Source organism: Pan troglodytes, chromosome 4 (genome assembly GCF_028858775.2).
Source record: "Pan troglodytes isolate AG18354 chromosome 4, NHGRI_mPanTro3-v2.0_pri, whole genome shotgun sequence".
Taxonomy (NCBI): Eukaryota; Metazoa; Chordata; class Mammalia; order Primates; family Hominidae; genus Pan; species Pan troglodytes.
Genome location: NC_072402.2, coordinates 133,756,925 through 133,774,262, shown reverse-complemented (window position 1 = coordinate 133,774,262; position 17,338 = coordinate 133,756,925). Strand labels below are relative to the sequence as shown.

Genomic DNA, 17,338 nt, shown 5'->3' with positions numbered 1-17,338 from the left:
ATAAAGTCCATATGTCAGCTTGACGCATTGCACCAGAGACTCAGGCCCTTCTCTCTTTGTAAATGCAGAAAAGCTTTTGTGTGCAAGCAACAGAGCTTCACCTGATGACAGCAGTGGAGTCTGGGGCCCCACAAAAGCAGGCAGGTGGCTCCAGGCTCCTGTCTCACCAGGTTGGCTCCTGTATCTCTGTGTGACCTCTCACCACAAAGTCTTCCCCTGTATGCTTGGTACCCGTTGTCTGCTTCCAAGGTGAAATTCTCCTTCTGGTTTCGGGACCCTTGACAACCTGAGCTGCCTCCTCCCCCATGATACTTTACTCCTTTTCATCCCAACATACACCTCTGCTCCAGCCTCCTTCTCTGGAGTCTTGCTGAGGAAATTCCAACTGCCTATGGACCTCATGCAGAGACAGTCCTTTTTGCCCCAACCACTACTGTGCTCCCATTTCCCAGTCTGCTCCTCACTCAACTAAAGGCATCTAGGGACCTACTTTCCCCAGGATAACATCAACTCCAGCCAGCACAGTCCTCTCCCCTTCCCACCTGACCACCCATGGCACTGAATTCTGACCGTATGGTGGTCAGACAGTAGCCTCCTCACTGGTCTTGGTCTCAGGTACACAGGAGCCCTGCCAAGCCACTCTTACTGAGCTCTCTACAAGAACAGAGATGGGTTCCACCTCTTCCTCTCTCTGAGTTCTCTGGATCTTTTCCAGGGCAGCTCCAACTTCCTAATACTACATGTAATGTTCCAGGAAGGGCCTCTCTTGTCCTAGAAGTTTTATATCAAATAATATTTTTCTATCTTCATTTTCTCTCTTTGAAGTTGCCCAAAGCAGTGGCCACAAATTCAAGAGTTGAATGTAAATGTCATATCCTTCTGGCTTTGTGAGACTAGGCCAACAGCTGGGACTGGGCATCGGGCTTTGCCTGAGTCCACTCTGAACCCCATCTCCCCACCTCATCCAGACATTTCTTCCTTTTCCTAGAGGACTCCCCTTGTGCTCACTGGGTAAGGGAGCTGCGCCACCACATCACCACATTATCATATCCAAACCTGCCCCCGAGGGGATGACCTGCTCATCAGGAACATTTTGGCAACACACAGCTCTGTTGCTTGTGCCTTGTCCTGGCACACAAAGATACAGGTACAAGAGCCAAGGCGACTCATCACTGACAGTATTGTCAGCCTGGACACTGATAGGGAATGTTATCGAGCTATTGTTAACTAGCTGGGCAAATGTTTCAGCCCAGCGGCACCCCCGAAGCAGTGTGGCAGATGCTACCCTGTAGCCAGCTTGTCATCATAAATGGGTCTCCATTTTCAGAGAAACTTGAACTAACAAAAAAGATGGCCCTCTGAAGCCCAGGGCTCTTGAGATATAGAAGAGTTGTTTGCTTGGCACTAGCACTCTGGTCACCTTCCAAGAAGCAATTAGGTGAGGCCTGGCTTTGTGTTTAATTAAGTAATTAATTAACTGTTAATTTGAGTAGATAATATACACACATGGGAAAAAAATCAATCAGTACTAAAGGTTTTCTTTTCTTTTCTTTTTTTTTCTTTTGAGACGGTGTCTCACTCTGTCACCCAGGCTGGACTGCAGTGGCACGATCTTGGCTCACTGCAAGCTCCGCCTCCCAGGTTCACGCCATTCTCCTGCCTCAGCCTCCGGAGTAGCTGGGACTACAGGTGCCCGCCACCAGGCCCGCTAATATTTTTGTATTTTTTTAGTAGAGACGGGGTTTCACCATGTTAGCCAGGATGGTCTCTGTCTCCTGACCTTGTGATCCGCCCACCTCAGCCTCCCAAAGTGTTGGGATTACAGGCGTGAGCCACTGCGCCCGGCCCATCTTTTTTCTTATTTTTTAAGTCAGGCATCCTGGAAGAATGGGTGGTGTATAATTTTCATAGTCTCCTTTTGTTCATAGCAGCAAGAATATCGCTGGGTGTCTGTTAGCTGAATCTTGGCAGTGTGTCCTCCTAGCTCACTCAACTTTTAGCTTGCAGGCTGGGCTGTCAATCAGGCATGGAGCAAGCTGCCATGGACCTGCCCTGGACAGGCTCCCAGGGACTGCTGGTATCTCCCCAGCTGTGCAATGAATCCCAGCTTCCCTCAATTCATATTAGGATTGCTAATTGCCTAACATAATCAGGGTCACACATTGGGATATTTATTTCCACATACAGTTTAAGGAAAGAGCATTTTCTCTTCTTTCAGTTGGCTATTAAATTGGAGGAGATGTCTGCTCAAAAGCAATGTCACAACAATAAACTCAAAAATCCCTAACATTGAAAAGTGCTTAAGAGAGTGGCTTAGAGTTTCTTAATCATCCCATTATGTATGGAGACAGGAGGAAGGTCAGGCCTTCACAAGTGGCTCAGGAGATTTGTCACACATATCTTCCTAGCTATAGGAGACAGCCAGCTTTGAGATCTGTTGACAGTGCCAAAACAGATTAGGTTTCCCCAGAATTGTTAGAACATGCACCTGATTCCACCAGGGAGCTGGGCAGTGGGGTAAAAGCTGCCTCCCTCCTTGCTGAAACAGACATCAACAAGCCCTATTGTAACCACACTGGTCCACACCCCGTTGGCACTCTTACTTCTGTTTGTGTGGTCTAGATTTGCAAATCTAGGGTGATAATAATAATAGTAGCTAGCATTTATTGAGCACTGATATGTGCTGGGCACCATATTCAGTCTCTTATGTACATTATTTCATTCAATCCTTGTAACAACCCCATAAGGTGGGTCCTTTTGTTATACGAACTTTTCAGGTAAAGCAATGGAGGGTTCTAAAGATGAATCGACTGGCCCAGGTAGAGCTAGGGTTTGAATGAGGAAGTCTGTGCAAATATTATATGCTATGCTGTCTCATAATCTGCATATGTTTAGTGCTCTAAGTCTTTTTGGGGTGTTTACCTTCGGACTGTAAGATAGGGATGGCATTCTTTAGTACAGATTCACCAATGGGCTTTCTTTTCCAGAGTCACATGCTGGTGGCTTCTCCACTGCATATCTGTATTATTTTATGAGGATTGAGAAACACACACACACACACACACACACACACACACACACACGCAGTGTTTCATGTTTCTTGCAAACCCAAACCAGCCCTGAAAAAGGTCTCCAAGTCTTGTCAGCAGCCTTAAAAATGCAAAACAAAATTGGCCAGCTTCCTAAAAATGCCACTCCCCAGCACGCAGGTCCCAGACATGTTCGCACATGCATCTTCATGGCTTTTTAGGCAACCTGACCTTCTAGAAGGCTGGCCCAGGCCCTGGGGAACCGCAGCCAGCGTGCATACAGCTTGGTCTCCTGGCTGGTTACAGATACTTACGTTGATTTGCCACAGATTTTCCTTTGGTACCACTGCTTGCAGTTGGTGAAGTACTTCCTATTAGTGCCAATAACCTTCTGCACAGCACACACGTTGGGGCTGAAAACAAAAGCAGCAGAATTAGGAAGATGATCAGCACGTCCACCCCACTTTAATGACTCCCATCATGTTTGCCTCCTTGGGTCACTGGAACTTTCTAGAGATAGAGGAGAGAGTCATTTCAGTCTTGGTACTGGGGATATCTTGGGTTTAGACTTTGGTTCTGTTTACCTAGATTCCCATCAGCCCCCATGAAAGCTTCCCCTGCAAAAATTGTTAAAATCTCTCTTACATACTGATGTAACTTCATGTACGTATCCTTCTTTGACATGGGCAATTGATAAGTGTAAACAAAAGCATCTCTCAGGCAGCTCTCCGTACAGACATGCTCTGCATGCCTGGACCAGCTGCTTGGCTCCCAAAGACAAGCCATTGTTACTGTCTATCCTATAAACCAGAGGCTTTATAGCTGGTTTAAACCATGGCTGGTTGCTCTCAGGACCCTGATAGGGGATGCTCTCCCATTTAACTCTCAGTTGTTCATTACTTAGATCCCAGCTCAAGTCCCACTTCCCCCAGAGAGCCTTTCTCCAATGTCCCAGATGACATGCTAATTTCCATCCTCTGACAGTGGATACGGTCCTTATTTGATGGTGGGTTCCAAACAGAATTCCTGTAAGTGATGTGGGGAGGTGGGGGGTGTCTCTTCTCTGCATCTAACACACAACAGAACCTTGAGGACAAGTGTTCTGCCTTGTTCTGTTGTTCACATTCTAGATGGGGCCTAGCATCCAGGCAGGGTATAGAAGGAGCACGAAATGAACTTGTTGAAAATACTGCTCCCCAAACTACCCAGATCCAAAGAATCCTCAGGGACCCTGTGAAAAAGCAGAGTGTAAATGTCTGGGGGTTCTGCTAAGAAGCCTTTTCCAGAACCATAGGATTTTGGTTTTGCGTGTTTTTTTTCAAGTATACGAAGTCCTGACCCAAACTGTGCTCAGGCCAGGTGATTGTGAAAGCTTCATTAGGAGCCCCTAGGGAAAGGAAGCTGCTGTGCTACGTGGTCAGTCAGAAGAGGGTTGATCTTCCTGAGCCAGAGACAGGCATGCATCTGACTGAATCACAAGTCAGAGGAAAGCAAATAAAACAAACAATACTGAGGGCTTTCACAAGACCTCCAAGCTCAGAGAACTTCAGGTATCACCCAAAGGATGAAGTATTTCTTTAACATCAATTTCCCTGTTACTTTAAGAATGCCATCCACAGACATCACTTGATGTGCAGCGTATTTGTTAAGAAGACACCAATATTGCAGTAAAAACTACACCTACTGTCCCCATCATGATTCCTCTGCAGGAACTTGAACAATTCTCAAATATTCAGAGTCAGGCTTTTGGGTGGGAGTCCATTCTGCCCCTTCATTTCTCTGCCCTGTCTCTTCTGCGGTGATATGACTGTCACCTCTTGGTCAGTTTTTTGTTCAACAGGTGAAAGTGAGTGGGCCCAGGTGGGACAATGAGCATTAGTGAATCCATGTAAGGATCTAGGGGCAAGAGAAGTGAAGGCTGGAGAAGGGACCACAGCCAGCAGAGGCCCATGCCTCCGTAGTCCTAGCTGGGGCTGACCAAATCCTCCAGATTTCTGAATACCTGGTTTCTGTTTGCTGCCTAGGATTCACAGGTTAGACAGTCCCTGAATAACCCCTGAAGAGTCCTTGCTGGCCATACTCCAGCCCCCGGTCCTATTTATTGTTACAGAATCCCAGAAGCTCTTCAATCTGATCAAGCAGGAAACAATTACTGTCAATGAATTCCCTGCCACTTTCCGTAGGCGTTTGGTGAATCTTCCATGAGTCTCTTGTGGATGTGGCTCCAACATTCCTTTGCTGAATGTTTCCACTGCTGCTGTCCTTGTGGCAGCAGCAGAGGCTGGGGGCGGCTGTGACCCTCTCCTTCTCACATCGGGGAGTGTGTGTGGGCTGTGTACATAGGAAATTCATGCTGAAGCTTAATTGAAATGAGCAAGTTGCTTCTGGGCCTCAAGAATAACAGCATTGATGTTCAGCTTAGATTTGAAAACCAAGTGCTTCAGGAAATTCAGTTCAGTTTTTGGTGGTTGATGTTTGGAAGTGTGATTGTATTTTTACTTCTCTTTCAGTATTATTTTCCCCTTCCCTATAGCAACACAGATATAGCTGGGAGTCAAGAGACCACATCATAGTTATTACTCTCCCAACAGCATTCTGTGTCTAAACTAAGTCACTCTCTACCTCACTAAGCTGCAGTTTCACCTCCTGTAAAATGGGAACATGAACAGTAGATCTCACTGTGTTGTGGTGAGGTCGAAAGCAAAAGCGGCAATCAAGTGCTGCGCACAAGCAAGGCACAGCTGTTATTTCTTCCTTCATATCAGGCAGCACGCTACAATTCCTTAAAATAGCAAAGTTTTCCTTCCGTTTCTAACAGTTTTCACTTTGAATGAAAGGCTGGAGCTAGAACAACGTTATCCATTTGCACAAGGCGCCACAGCCCTGTGTGCCAGGCCAGGCAGCCCTGTGGCATTAACAGGCTGCGCATCCAGATTCTACTGGGACAGGGGTGCTCCTGTGACTTCTTAGATTACTCTGCCCATCACAGATTACAATAGGCCTTTCCAGCTGTGCTGCAGGAAGCTAATTAAGAGGCTTTGCCTGCAGGGGTATGGTGGGGAAGTTGATCTAATATCTGGAACTCATAATCAAGAGCATCTGCATTTAAGAAAAAAACCCTATTTTCCAGCTGGTCAGCACTCTTCTGCGCTCTGAAGGGAAAGAGGTTTGCTATAAAGATGGCTCTTGATGGAAAGCCCTCAATACCTTTGAGGATCCTTCACTGTGGCTGTGCAGAGAGATGCTCTTACAGGTGACACTGTTGCAGGGCATGCTATAAGGATCTTCTCCTGACTTAGTGGCGAAGATACAGAAGAAATAGAACCCTCCCAGGCAAATTGAGGCACCCAAACATAACACAATTCATTGGCAGGAAAGGCAGAGAGACCAACGGAGAGGTGGGCAGAGATAATAAAAGTGCCAGGTGCTTGCATTTTGATGTTGAGGCCTCATATCCCTCTCATCTTTCTGACATCCCCCCTCACTCTATTCTGCACACTGCCCAAGTCAAAGCTGATTCTCCCACTTCCAGAAAGACCCCAGGATATCCCCAGTATTCTCCTCTTTCCAGGAGGGTGTTGAGGTTGCAGCCAGGCCTGGTTTGATTTCACTCTGCAGGGTGGCCAGATGTGCTCCCAGCAGGCCCTCTCCCCCAGAGCCCCAAACTCCTGAAAGGCCTAGACCATAAAGCCACAAGTAGAGAAAACAAGAGCAACTATGCCCTACAAGGGGCAGCCTGTACCCGTACCCAGAGCACTCCTAGTGCAAGGAGCCAAGATTGTCAGGGCCTGTGAAGTCAACTCTATCACCCCCAACAATGAGTTCTGATTTGAGCACAGATCTGCCCAGTCTCTTGGAGGTTTGGGCATTGCTTGTGGGTGCGAACGCCAGACCCCGATGGTATTTAGGCTTCCTCTGAGGAGTCACTACAAGATTCTACACATATATAGTTTTACCTAGTTATGAAAAAGAAGTTGGTGCAACCAGGTAGGCTGGAAGCTGCAGCAAAGCCTGGGTATTTGTGACACAGGTATGGCCTGGTTTTTGAGGTAGAAATGTTGCCTGCCTCTGCCTGGGTCAGTATTAGGGCCACTATCAGACCAGACCTTCTGCTTGAGTTTGTCTCCTAAAGCCAACACATCTTCAGGGTCTCAAAGGAATTCCTGCAATGATAGTGTCCTACATTTACAAACCCAGCTATTACTTTAAGACAGACTCCAATCCTGGCTCCAGTGCACACTTCAGGACTGTGGGAAAGTGGAACCACTCAGGACTCAGTTTCCCCATTTGAACAGTGCGTGTGAGGGCCCAGTGCATTCTCCTGCTCTTCATCGGGCAGGACAAGAAGTGCCACATTGCCCTTGCTGTACCCAGAGAGCAGTGTCGGGTGCCAGCAGTGTCTGAGTGCAGGGCCTGGCCAGGAGTACAGGAGCCTGGGGCACCTTAGATGCTGCCACCGTGTGTGGCCCAGGTTCTTGTCTGGAGTCGCTGGCCGGGGGCCTGGCTGGGTTGGAATAGGTGTACTGCTGGGTGGGCTTTGCCCTTGGCACCTTCCCACGGTGATTATGGCCAAAGAGTTGCCATTTCCCCCTTTCTGCAGTGGCTGGGAGGAGAAGCTGAAAGCGCTGTCCGTCTCAGGCTCTTGGCCTGAGTCGAAGGTCTCTGGTCCGCTTCCCCACTCCCTTCTACAAAGCGGCGGCCTCCCGCTTTCCCTCCATAGTCCTCCACCTCCCTCCCTCTCTCCTTCCACCGCGTGCAGGGCTGGTGTCCGAGCGCTCCACGCTGCAGGTTTTTAGTTCGGGCTTTGTCCCCTTCGCCCCCAGCCCAGTTCAATGCCCCCAGCGGCTTGCGCTCCGAGCCCCGACTACCTGACCCTCCGTGGCCCCTGGCCAGGCGGCTCGGCTTACCCGTGCTGGCGGCCCCGGAGCCTGCTGTGCTGCAGCACCAGCTGGTAGGGCGACTTGGCGGGACCCGCCAGGGTCGCGGCGGGGCCCAGGGCCAGAGCCAGGGCGAGGGCCAGCAGCCGCACGAAGAGGGCCATGGAGCGGGACGACGCGCACCGAGCGAGCTAGCGACCGACGGGCAAGCAGGCGGCTCCAGGGAAGTGAGAGCTCCTCCGCCGCCCGGGCCAGGTTAAGTAAGCTGCGAACGGGAGGGAGCGGACGCCAGGGGCGGGGAAGCTGGGCCGGCCCGTGCAAGGAGGGCGGGCCGCCTGGCGCCTCCCAACCCGCGCGCCCCCGGCTGCCCTGGGCACCTACCCGCTCCCGCACTGTGCCCGTGCTCAGTTTTCCCAGCCCTTGCCCTCACTGCCAGCCCTCCCTCCCTCTCTCCCTCGCCACAGTCTTCCTCAAACCAAGGGTATAGGTCCCTTAGGCCTCCTGTGGCTGCTTCCAAATGGGGACCTTGGGACTGAGGGACAGCTGTCTCTGGGGCTTCGGTCCTGCATGCTGGGGGCCCGAAGATTCCCTCACTGATCTTGAGGCTACAAAACACTGCAGGGAGGGGTGAGGGGAGGCAGTGCTGATTCCCAGAACACCATGGCCCATCAGACTTGTTTCTGCACCCCAGGAGCTGACCCCCCTCCCCAGCTCCTCAATCTCTAATCCCTCCACCCCCACCCCACCTGTCATGCTCATTGAAAGACAGATGAGTAAATCGTGTGATCCACAGAAACGCCAAAAATGTGGGGCAGGTTTTGTTGGGCTCTAAGCTGCTTTTGGAGCCCGTGGGGAAGGGTGGGGTCCTCACCTTGGTACTAATTCATTCCCTTCTTCAGTAAACATCTCTGCAACAGTACCTGCCAGATAGATTCTGCAAAGGCAAGAGTCCTGCCCTGGAGGAGCTCAAGGCAGGTAAACAAATTGTCACATGGTAAAGAGGTGATACTTACCCAAGCATCTATTAATCACCCATCAGGTACTTGGCACTGCTAGCCCTGGGGAGACACAGATGGATGAATAGAATGAGTGAGACCTAAGCCCTTTGTGAAAAAGCTCCAATTTGGGAAGATCCGTAGCCCAAGCCAATGATGTTCCATGAAGAGTAGCTGGGGCTTTGGGAGCTAAGAAGAGGCACCTGGCCCTGACAGGGTGATACCTGCTCTGAGGCCTGAAAGATGAAAATGAGTTAACCAGGTAAACTGAGGCATGCATTCACGAAACTCAAGTTGTCTGGTTGGCTGAAGCACAGGGAGGTGGAGTCAAGGGTAGGGAAGAAGGGGAGGAAGGTAGCAGGGCCCAGACTCCAGCTAAGAGCCTAGCGGGTGATGGGTGGAGGCAAGTGACATGGCCAGTGTCATGAGAGGCTTAAGGAGGCAAGAAGAACAGGTAACCAGGAAGGGACCATGGGAGAGCTTGAACTATGGTGGTAGAGGCAGAGATGGGGAAGGCTGGGCAAATGTGAGGGGTGTAGGAGGTAATAGTCTCAGTAGAATTTGGAGTCTGTATACAGGGAGAAGGGGAGAAAGGAGAGTCAAGGATATTGTAGGGTGTTTGTGGTCTGGACATTGCAGCAGGTGATGGTGCCACGTTCAGAATGAGGCACATGCAGGGTGCAGGCTTGCCAGGTAGATGAGTGGTTTGGGACACCCTGAGTCTGAGGTGCTTATGATTCATCCTGGCGAAGCATCCCATGAGGATAAAGCTGGATATGAGGATCGGGGGCTTGAGCGAGGGACGCGGGATGAAGATTCACACCTGGGAGTCATCCTCCAGTGACAGAAGAGCCCAGGAAGTAGAGAATGTGGGGTTGTAGTCAAGGAGGGGTATCCTAGTAGGAGGGCGCTGCTCAAAGTGAGGAATGCTGCCAACAAGACAGATCTGAATGGCTTTCACTGTGTCAGAAGCAGAGAGGTCACTGGGGACTTGGCTGTGGAGAGCAGATGGCCAAAGCCCGAATATGGTGGTTTGATGGAGAGATGAGTAGCATGTAGAAACTTGTCTGAGAAGGGAAGGGGCGAGTTAGGATGGAAGCCAGGGAAAGAAAAAGACAAGCGGGGCTTGGAGAGGTTAGAACTCTGATAGAAAGAAGGTGGGAAGGAGAAGGGAGAGAGATAATGAAAGTGAGGGGACAGGAGCAAGGGGAAGCAGGAAGCAGAGTGGTGTGGGCACTGGAGGAGGAATGGCCTACTGAGAGCATAAAGCAACTGAGGGCCTGCGTGGGGAGTGATCAAGCTAGTGGAGAGGAGGGAACAGGTGTATGGGAGATTTTAGTGGTAGCATTGATTAGACTTGGAAACCCCTTGGGCATGCAGGGTTAGGGAGGGGGAGTAGAGCTAACCTCGAGGCTCGTAGCTGGCAGGAAGGGATGCCTATGCTGGGCATGCTGGTGAAGGTGCACATTTGGGTGTGTGAGGAGAGTGCTCCATTTGTGTTCACATTATGTGTGAACAAGCCACCTGCATTTCCAGGAGGGATGGACAGGAGGGAGCTATATTCAAAGGTCTTGAGCTCAGGATAGGTATGAGGATTGGAGATGCAGATTTGAGTCACCACTACGAGCAGGTGGTAGCTAAAGTCATGCACTGGATGAGCTTCCTTGGGAGCAGGTGTTGGAAGAGAGGAGGAGGAGGAAGGAGAAGAAAAGGAGAAGATGGGTTCAAATACCAGTCTTTCTACTTCGTAGCTGTGTGGTCTTGGGCAAGTTATTCAACCTCATAGAGAGGATAATAAAACCTACCTCACAGGACTCTAAACTAGATTACATGATACAATTCGAGTAAAATGGCCAATAAATATGCATTGCTGTTATTATTATTACCTCTCCCCAGTAATTGTTCTATATAGTAGGGTTCAATGAAACAATATGATAGTTTTGAGCAACTACAGAAATAATTATCTGAAAATGCTCATTTCATTTATTGAAAGCAAAACATTTCTCGGTTTCAGCATGACTGCTTGGCATAGGATAATGGGAAGAACCCAAAGGGATTCAAGCTCAGGCTGACTCCCAGAACAAGTTTCCCCTGAGACCAGTAGAATTTGGCTGCATTGCAGTTTCTAGGAAAAATGCTCCTTGTATGTAAGAGGCCAGGAGCCCTGCCATCTGGTTCCAGCTCTCTCTCTAGCAAGATTTAGGGCAAGTCAAGCAAGTTCACTGGACCTCACTTCTCCGGTCTGCAAAACTAACATTCGATGACTTGAGTTTTTCCATGAGCTCAGTAAAGAGATTGCAGTAATACTTTATTTATGGTTTAGATATTTTTTTAAAATCCCACATCCATGCCCCACCACCCATCCCCTCTTTCAAACATGAAAAGCAGAATGCTGTGAGTATAAACATTCTCCCACCTGAGGTTGCTGCTTCTTTGGAGACAAGAGTGATGCTGCTGGAGGTAAGAGCAGGGACCCTCCATCTCCACATGACCCAGAGCCAACCAGGCAAACACAGAGCACCAGAAACCCTGTCATTTGAGAAAGAATTTTTTCCTTCCAGATTAAACAATCTAAACAGGAGAAAGTGAGGCTTGCTTGGAAGAATCTTTACTAGACTTTTTCAAGCACTTTTTAAAAAATGACTGCTTTTACATTTTGTGGCACATGAAAGGTCACCAAAAACAGTTCAGGTTTTGAAAATAATCCTGTAGGGTATGACAACAAGCTTTATGCATCATGATAAATTAGTAGTTCCAACAAGTTCTTCACAAAGGAACCTAGGAAAGAAACTGGTTCTGGGCCTGTTGGTGGGAGAGCTGGCATCTGCAGCCCAGCTGACCCCGGGCCTGCCTTTTCCTTACTCCCTAAAGTTCCTGGTGATGCTTGGGCATACATGGAGACAGAAGATACAGTCACAATCATTTTCAGAGGCCACCATATAGCTAAATAAAGAGCTCTTAAAATTCAGCTCCCCAAGACTTGCTAGGGAGAAAAAAAGGTGAGTTTTGGCAAGAGATATCCAAATGAAAAGATGTGAATCAAATTTGGGGGAAAATTGCCATCCCTTGTGTAACACACAGAACTTAGAATGGTACTTCATATACAGTAATTGTTTTTTCCATGTTACAAATAAAGGTAAGAAACATCTCAGTTTACTAACATTAAGGTGTGATAGTAGTACCATTTAGGGGATTTTGGATTGATTTCTCAAGGATTTTCCACAGTCTTGCCACTCAAAATGTGATCTGCAAAACAGCATCATCGGCACAACCCCAGAGTTCATTAGAAATGTGGAAAATTTAAAAAATTTTTATTTATTTATTTATTTTTTCTAGCTCTCATGAAGAAATGTGGAATCTTATAACCTCCCAACCTCCCAAGACCCACTGAATCCGCATTTTCACCAGATCCCCAGGTGATTTGTATGCACAGGACTACAGGGTCATGTTAAATAGCTACGAGCTCAGAGGTGGTTAAAAGAGGATTCAATTTATGTAGGCATGGAAGAAACGAAATACACCTGAAAATGTGTACCAGTGAAGTGACCACAGAGGAACTCTCATCTTCCGCTGAGGCCCAGCTCACTTTGTGGAAGACCTTCAAGATGCCCAGGCACAAGGTCAGTAGTTGCATATTCAGTGTCTTCCACACACTGGACAGGGAGGGGAAATTGGCCACAGTCACCTTCCATTCTTCTCTCTTTTCAAAGCCTGCAAGGGAGGCTGGGATAATCGACAGGTTTGTAATAGCAGGAACTTAAAACAAACTTGAGGCTTCGGGCTCTGCAATTGATGGGAACAGAACAGCTGTCGCAGCCCTAGAATGGCATTAGGCCCCAGTGTTTAGTTTCTTAAATGACTTGGCTGTTTTCACAACTTCTCCAAACACTGGCTTTCTTAATCAGGGCCTGCCAAATGCTACTTGTTGGTTAGAACCCAATTTCATTTTCCAGGGAAACTGATTTTTCATGAGAGTTTCATTGATTTGGCTCAGCTAAAATATCTAAGAAGAATCCAGAGGCACTTTTGAGGTTGCTTTAGTTGCCTGACCTCAAATACTTTAGTGGAGGGATGCCCACAGATGATTGTTGGCTTACACATGCCTTTCCTCTGCTTCCCACGAGTTTTCTTGCACGTAGGATAAAGGCCTTCAGGGAAATGGACACCACCCAGCAGCAATTCATTCCAAAATGCAGAAATCCCTTGGCTCTTTCGTCCAGCTCCCCTTCTTCATTTCTTCATTCTTGCCTGTGGTGCCGCTCAAGGTTGGAAAACTTGCATTCAGTTTTGCCTGTCCCTGCTCTCTGGTCCCCCACGTGCAATCAGTCACCAAGATCCTGCAGGTGTTCTTTCCAAATCTTTCCTAGATGCTTCTGTTCCCTCTTCTGCTACTCAAATACTCCAGCTCCCCACTGCCTTACCTCTCACCACCCACAGCCTCCAGCCAGTCTGACATCAGCTGCCACCCCAGCCAACCATCTCCCAACGTGGCTGGTCTTATCTTCCTAAAACACCACTTCTACCAAAACACTGCACTCCTAGGACACTCCCGATGGCTTCTATTGTTTGGAAAAGAAAATCGAGACTTCTCTGATTGTTTATTTATTTATTTTTTTGATGAACATTTTATCCTCCCCAGCACCCCACCATGTTAAAAAGGAATACAGGCACATTACCAAAAAAAGAAAAACCTTAAAAAATACTGAAAAGGCTAGATAAGAGGAACACACACATCCATAATCCCTATACTGAAAGAACTTCCCATGTATTGCCCTCTTTCTACTGTACCTGGCTTCTAAAGTCCTGTGCAAAATTCCCCCTTTGCTTCATGTAACCTGCTTTCCCTGTGTCCCAGTCTCAGCCTGGGCTCTTGCAGGGCCAGCCTGTGCCTCTTCCACCCACTCAGGCCCCCACCCCCAGCCCTGCTCTGCTCCCCGTGTAGTGAGCACTGTGCTCCTTCTTTGCCTCTACACACATATGCGATACTCTCCCTCCAAAACCAGCTTTGCTAAGAAGCTTTGCTCAGGCAAATTCCTTCACCTCTCTGGGCTGCTGTTTTTTCAGCTGGTCTCCCTTCCATGGCTCTCCCACTGGATGGAGCCTCTCCTTTTTGAAGTCTAACATCCGTCATCACAGTGAGCCCATGTGTTTGTTCCTCTGATTCTCTAACAGCCTCCTAATAAGTCAGCACGGAGCCCAGTTAGCATTTGCGGATCCATCAGTTGACTGGCTTCCTAAATTCTTTCTAGCATAATTCAACTTATTCTAATAGAGTGGTCAGAATAGACAAAGACATTTGTTGGCTCTGCTGTAGGTGACTGCTCCACCATATGCTGTGGACTAGACTCATTTGCGTGGCCCTCTGGGTCAGGCAGGGATTCTGAAGGGCTTTAAAGAACATTGGACCTGGCTCCCTCTCCAGCTTCCCTAGCACAGGCCTTAAGTCCCAGCATGAAGGAGAAGGATCGAGCTTCTCTGGGGCCGGTGGTCCCAACATCACATCCTGATCCTTTGGAAGCTCCCTCATGCTAGGTGAAAGAAAGTCTCTGCTTCCTCAGCTGCAATGTTGTGCCAGCATTAGAAGGTAGAAAGGGGAAGCAGGGTTGATGCAGCCATGACCGATGGCTCCACAGCAGCCATCCTGAGAGCCATTTTCAAGATTCCTAAGAATTTACTGCTATCCTGACCCGATCCACCCTACTCCAAAACACCCTGGACATTCAAATCCATGGTATAGAAATTAATTTGTGCAGGCTAGAGAGCTGGTGAGATGAGAGCCACCATATTTTGCCTGCTGGTTTTAACATTTTAGAACTTGCTCATTGTCCAGATCAGCACTTTTGCCCTGGCATGAAAGGACAAAAATTAAACCCCATGTAGAGTGCCCCATGATACCCACCCCAGACTTCTCTGGACCCTCCACTGCCCCTCATCTAACGATTGGGCAATGGGCCCAGTGGCAAGCCAGCCATAACACACCCTTCCCCAGTCTTTCCCAGCATTTTCTTCCTCAGTCTTCCATCCATGGGACTTGTCATATTTCACTGGGACAGGAATGGGGTGAATGCTGTGCTCTACATAAGCCACATAGTGCTCTGTAGTTAAGATACAAATGTTTAGAATGATTTCTGCTTCTAAAGACAACAAAAGCAAGAATTAGCCTCCAAGCTTCCTCCAGATGAGGCTATGTTTAGGAAAGGCTATACGTTTGAGAATGATGCAGGGAAGCAAGCAGAAGGAAAAAAAAAAAACCGGAAGGAAAAAAAAAACAGTGCATGCATGTGCCCACGTAGAATACTAGCTTATTAAAGAAAAATAAGAGTTTACCAATGTCAGGTACTATTCTCAATACCTTTATGTGTTAAGTCATTCCATCCTTAAAATACTCTTATGGGTTGAGTACTGTTCTCTTTTCTGTTTTCCAGATGAAGAAGGCAAGGCTGGAGAGGTGAAGAAGTTTGTTGGAGTGGTGACAAAGCTAGTGGGTAGGAGAGCCAGCATTTGAACACAGGCAGCCCAGCCCTTAGTACTTGTCCTACCTAAACCACTATGTGCCCCCTCCCCAGCTAGTGTAGTTGCATATTTTTGGAAAATCCTTGATATGGTTTGGCTGTGTCCCCACCCAAATCCCATCTTGAACTGTAGCTCCCATAATTCCCATGTGTTGTGGGAGGGACCAGGTGGGAGATAATCGAATCATGGTGGTACCTTCCCCCATACGGTTCTCATGGTAGTGAATAACTCTCATGAGATCTGATGATTTTATAAGGGGAAATCTCTTTTGCTTGGCTCACATTCTCTCTTGTCTGCCACCGTGTAAGACATGCATTTCGCCTTCCACCATGATTGTGAGGCCTCCCCAGCCACGTGGAACTGTGAGTCCATTAAACCTCTTTTTCTGTATAAATTACCCAGTCTCAGGTATGTCTTTAACAGCAGCATGAAAAGGAACTAATACAACCTTCAAACCTTCTCCCTTGCACACATTTTCACTGAGCAAGACTCTAGCAGCTGCTGTGGTAAGTGAGGCAGGCTTGGGGAAGAAAGCAGCCAGCACGCAGCCACTCATCCCCTTCTCCAGACAGACAGGGGACCTGAGCTGCTGGATCACTCTCTAGATGACCATGAATCAGCATTCCTTTCAGTGGATCAACTAGAATTGCTTAGTAATCCTCAACAACCTTTAATTCCTCATTTAATTACTGATGAAATAGCAATTAAATGTGCCTGAGAAATCTTCAAACTCGTGGCACGGTCATTTCAATGAACATTTGATACACCAAAATCCCAGGACAACAAAAAAATTAAAATGACCTCCAGGGTGCCTAGAAAAGATTTTCCCACGTTAGTTAGCACATTCCTGAAGTAACAGTCTAACTAGAAGTTCAGTTAGTCCTGTTATTCTACATTATTTTTTAAAAATACTACTGACAACATATGAACAACCAGCTTGCTCCAGAAAGTGGTTCTTGATAGATTCTACCAATATTTACTGAGTTCATGTTAGGAGCCCAGCAGTCGGCTGCTTATTACGGTTCTAGACACAAGTGAGTCATTCTCTGGTGGGGAGCCAGGCACATATACAATGAAATAAGTGCCAAATGCATGGCTATACACAAAAGGACTCCAAAGGGAAGTACCCAACCACACACCACACAACGGGGGTGGGAGGGTAGCAAGGATTGGCGGGGGGAGTTTGGGGTAGCCGGAGGGAAACCAGATTCTTCCCAGAAGAGATGATTCATCATCTGGTGGACAGTGAAGCCAAGTCATCAAGGTAGACTGCAACTCATCAAAACAGAAACCGGAGACGGGGTTAGTACTAGAGACAGGATTGCTGGTCTGAATTTCTGGTTCTTGTTAGCGCTTTACAATTCCTGAGACATATATAAGCCTGAAAGAAATGCTTTCCTCTGCATTCACTCTTAATGGCCACGTTTATTCCTCCCTCTATTGTAGAGAGATCTACTAAATATCTTATGACTTGATTTGGTCCTTCTCAAAGATAGGTTCAAGTCTTCTCTGTGGGCACTTTTCAAACTCCAAAACCAATAAGCCCTGAGGTAGGCCCCTAGCCCTTGTGGAGTCTATTTATACCTTTGGGGCACGATCAGCAACTAACATCACATAGCACTGGTGCTACACAAACACAATTCAGGTTCCTTCTTAAATTTCTAGTTACTTACAGTGAAGGAGGCAAGGAAGGGCAACAAGTGTGTATCTGTGTGTGTGGGTCTGTGTGATGTGCAAATAACAGACTCCTCTCTCTGTGTGTCCAGATCCAATAAGTACAAATTCTATCAAGCCCTTGAGACAGACAGGACAGAGTTCTGCCAAGCTGAGGAGGGGCACAGAGCTCAAGACAAAGCTTAAAAAGGCTTGGCTCAGTGATTAAAGTACAACACAATAAGCAACTTTAAAATGTGTTTATTTAGAT

The 17,338-nt window shown here is 47.8% G+C and overlaps 1 protein-coding gene and 1 long non-coding RNA gene across 2 annotated transcripts in view; one reads left to right on the top strand and one right to left on the bottom strand.

The window, feature by feature from the left end:
• TGFBI (transforming growth factor beta induced) overlaps positions 1–8,202 on the bottom strand; it is a 34,890-nt gene extending 26,688 nt beyond the window's left edge. The window contains exons 1-2 of the mRNA XM_001169327.6: positions 7,937–8,202; positions 3,344–3,442 (exon numbers count right to left, since the gene is read on the bottom strand). Of these exons, the coding sequence (XP_001169327.1) occupies positions 3,344–3,442; positions 7,937–8,070 (233 nt within the window). The 5' untranslated portion in view covers positions 8,071–8,202. The remainder of the gene's footprint in view (positions 1–3,343; positions 3,443–7,936) is intronic.
• A 746-nt stretch (positions 8,203–8,948) lies between these two features.
• Positions 8,949–15,774, top strand: LOC107974870 (uncharacterized). The gene is made up of 3 exons (XR_001717920.4): positions 8,949–9,163; positions 12,238–12,521; positions 15,327–15,774. It is a non-coding gene; the product is annotated as an uncharacterized LOC107974870 (long non-coding RNA).
• Positions 15,775–17,338: the final 1,564 nt, after the last annotated feature.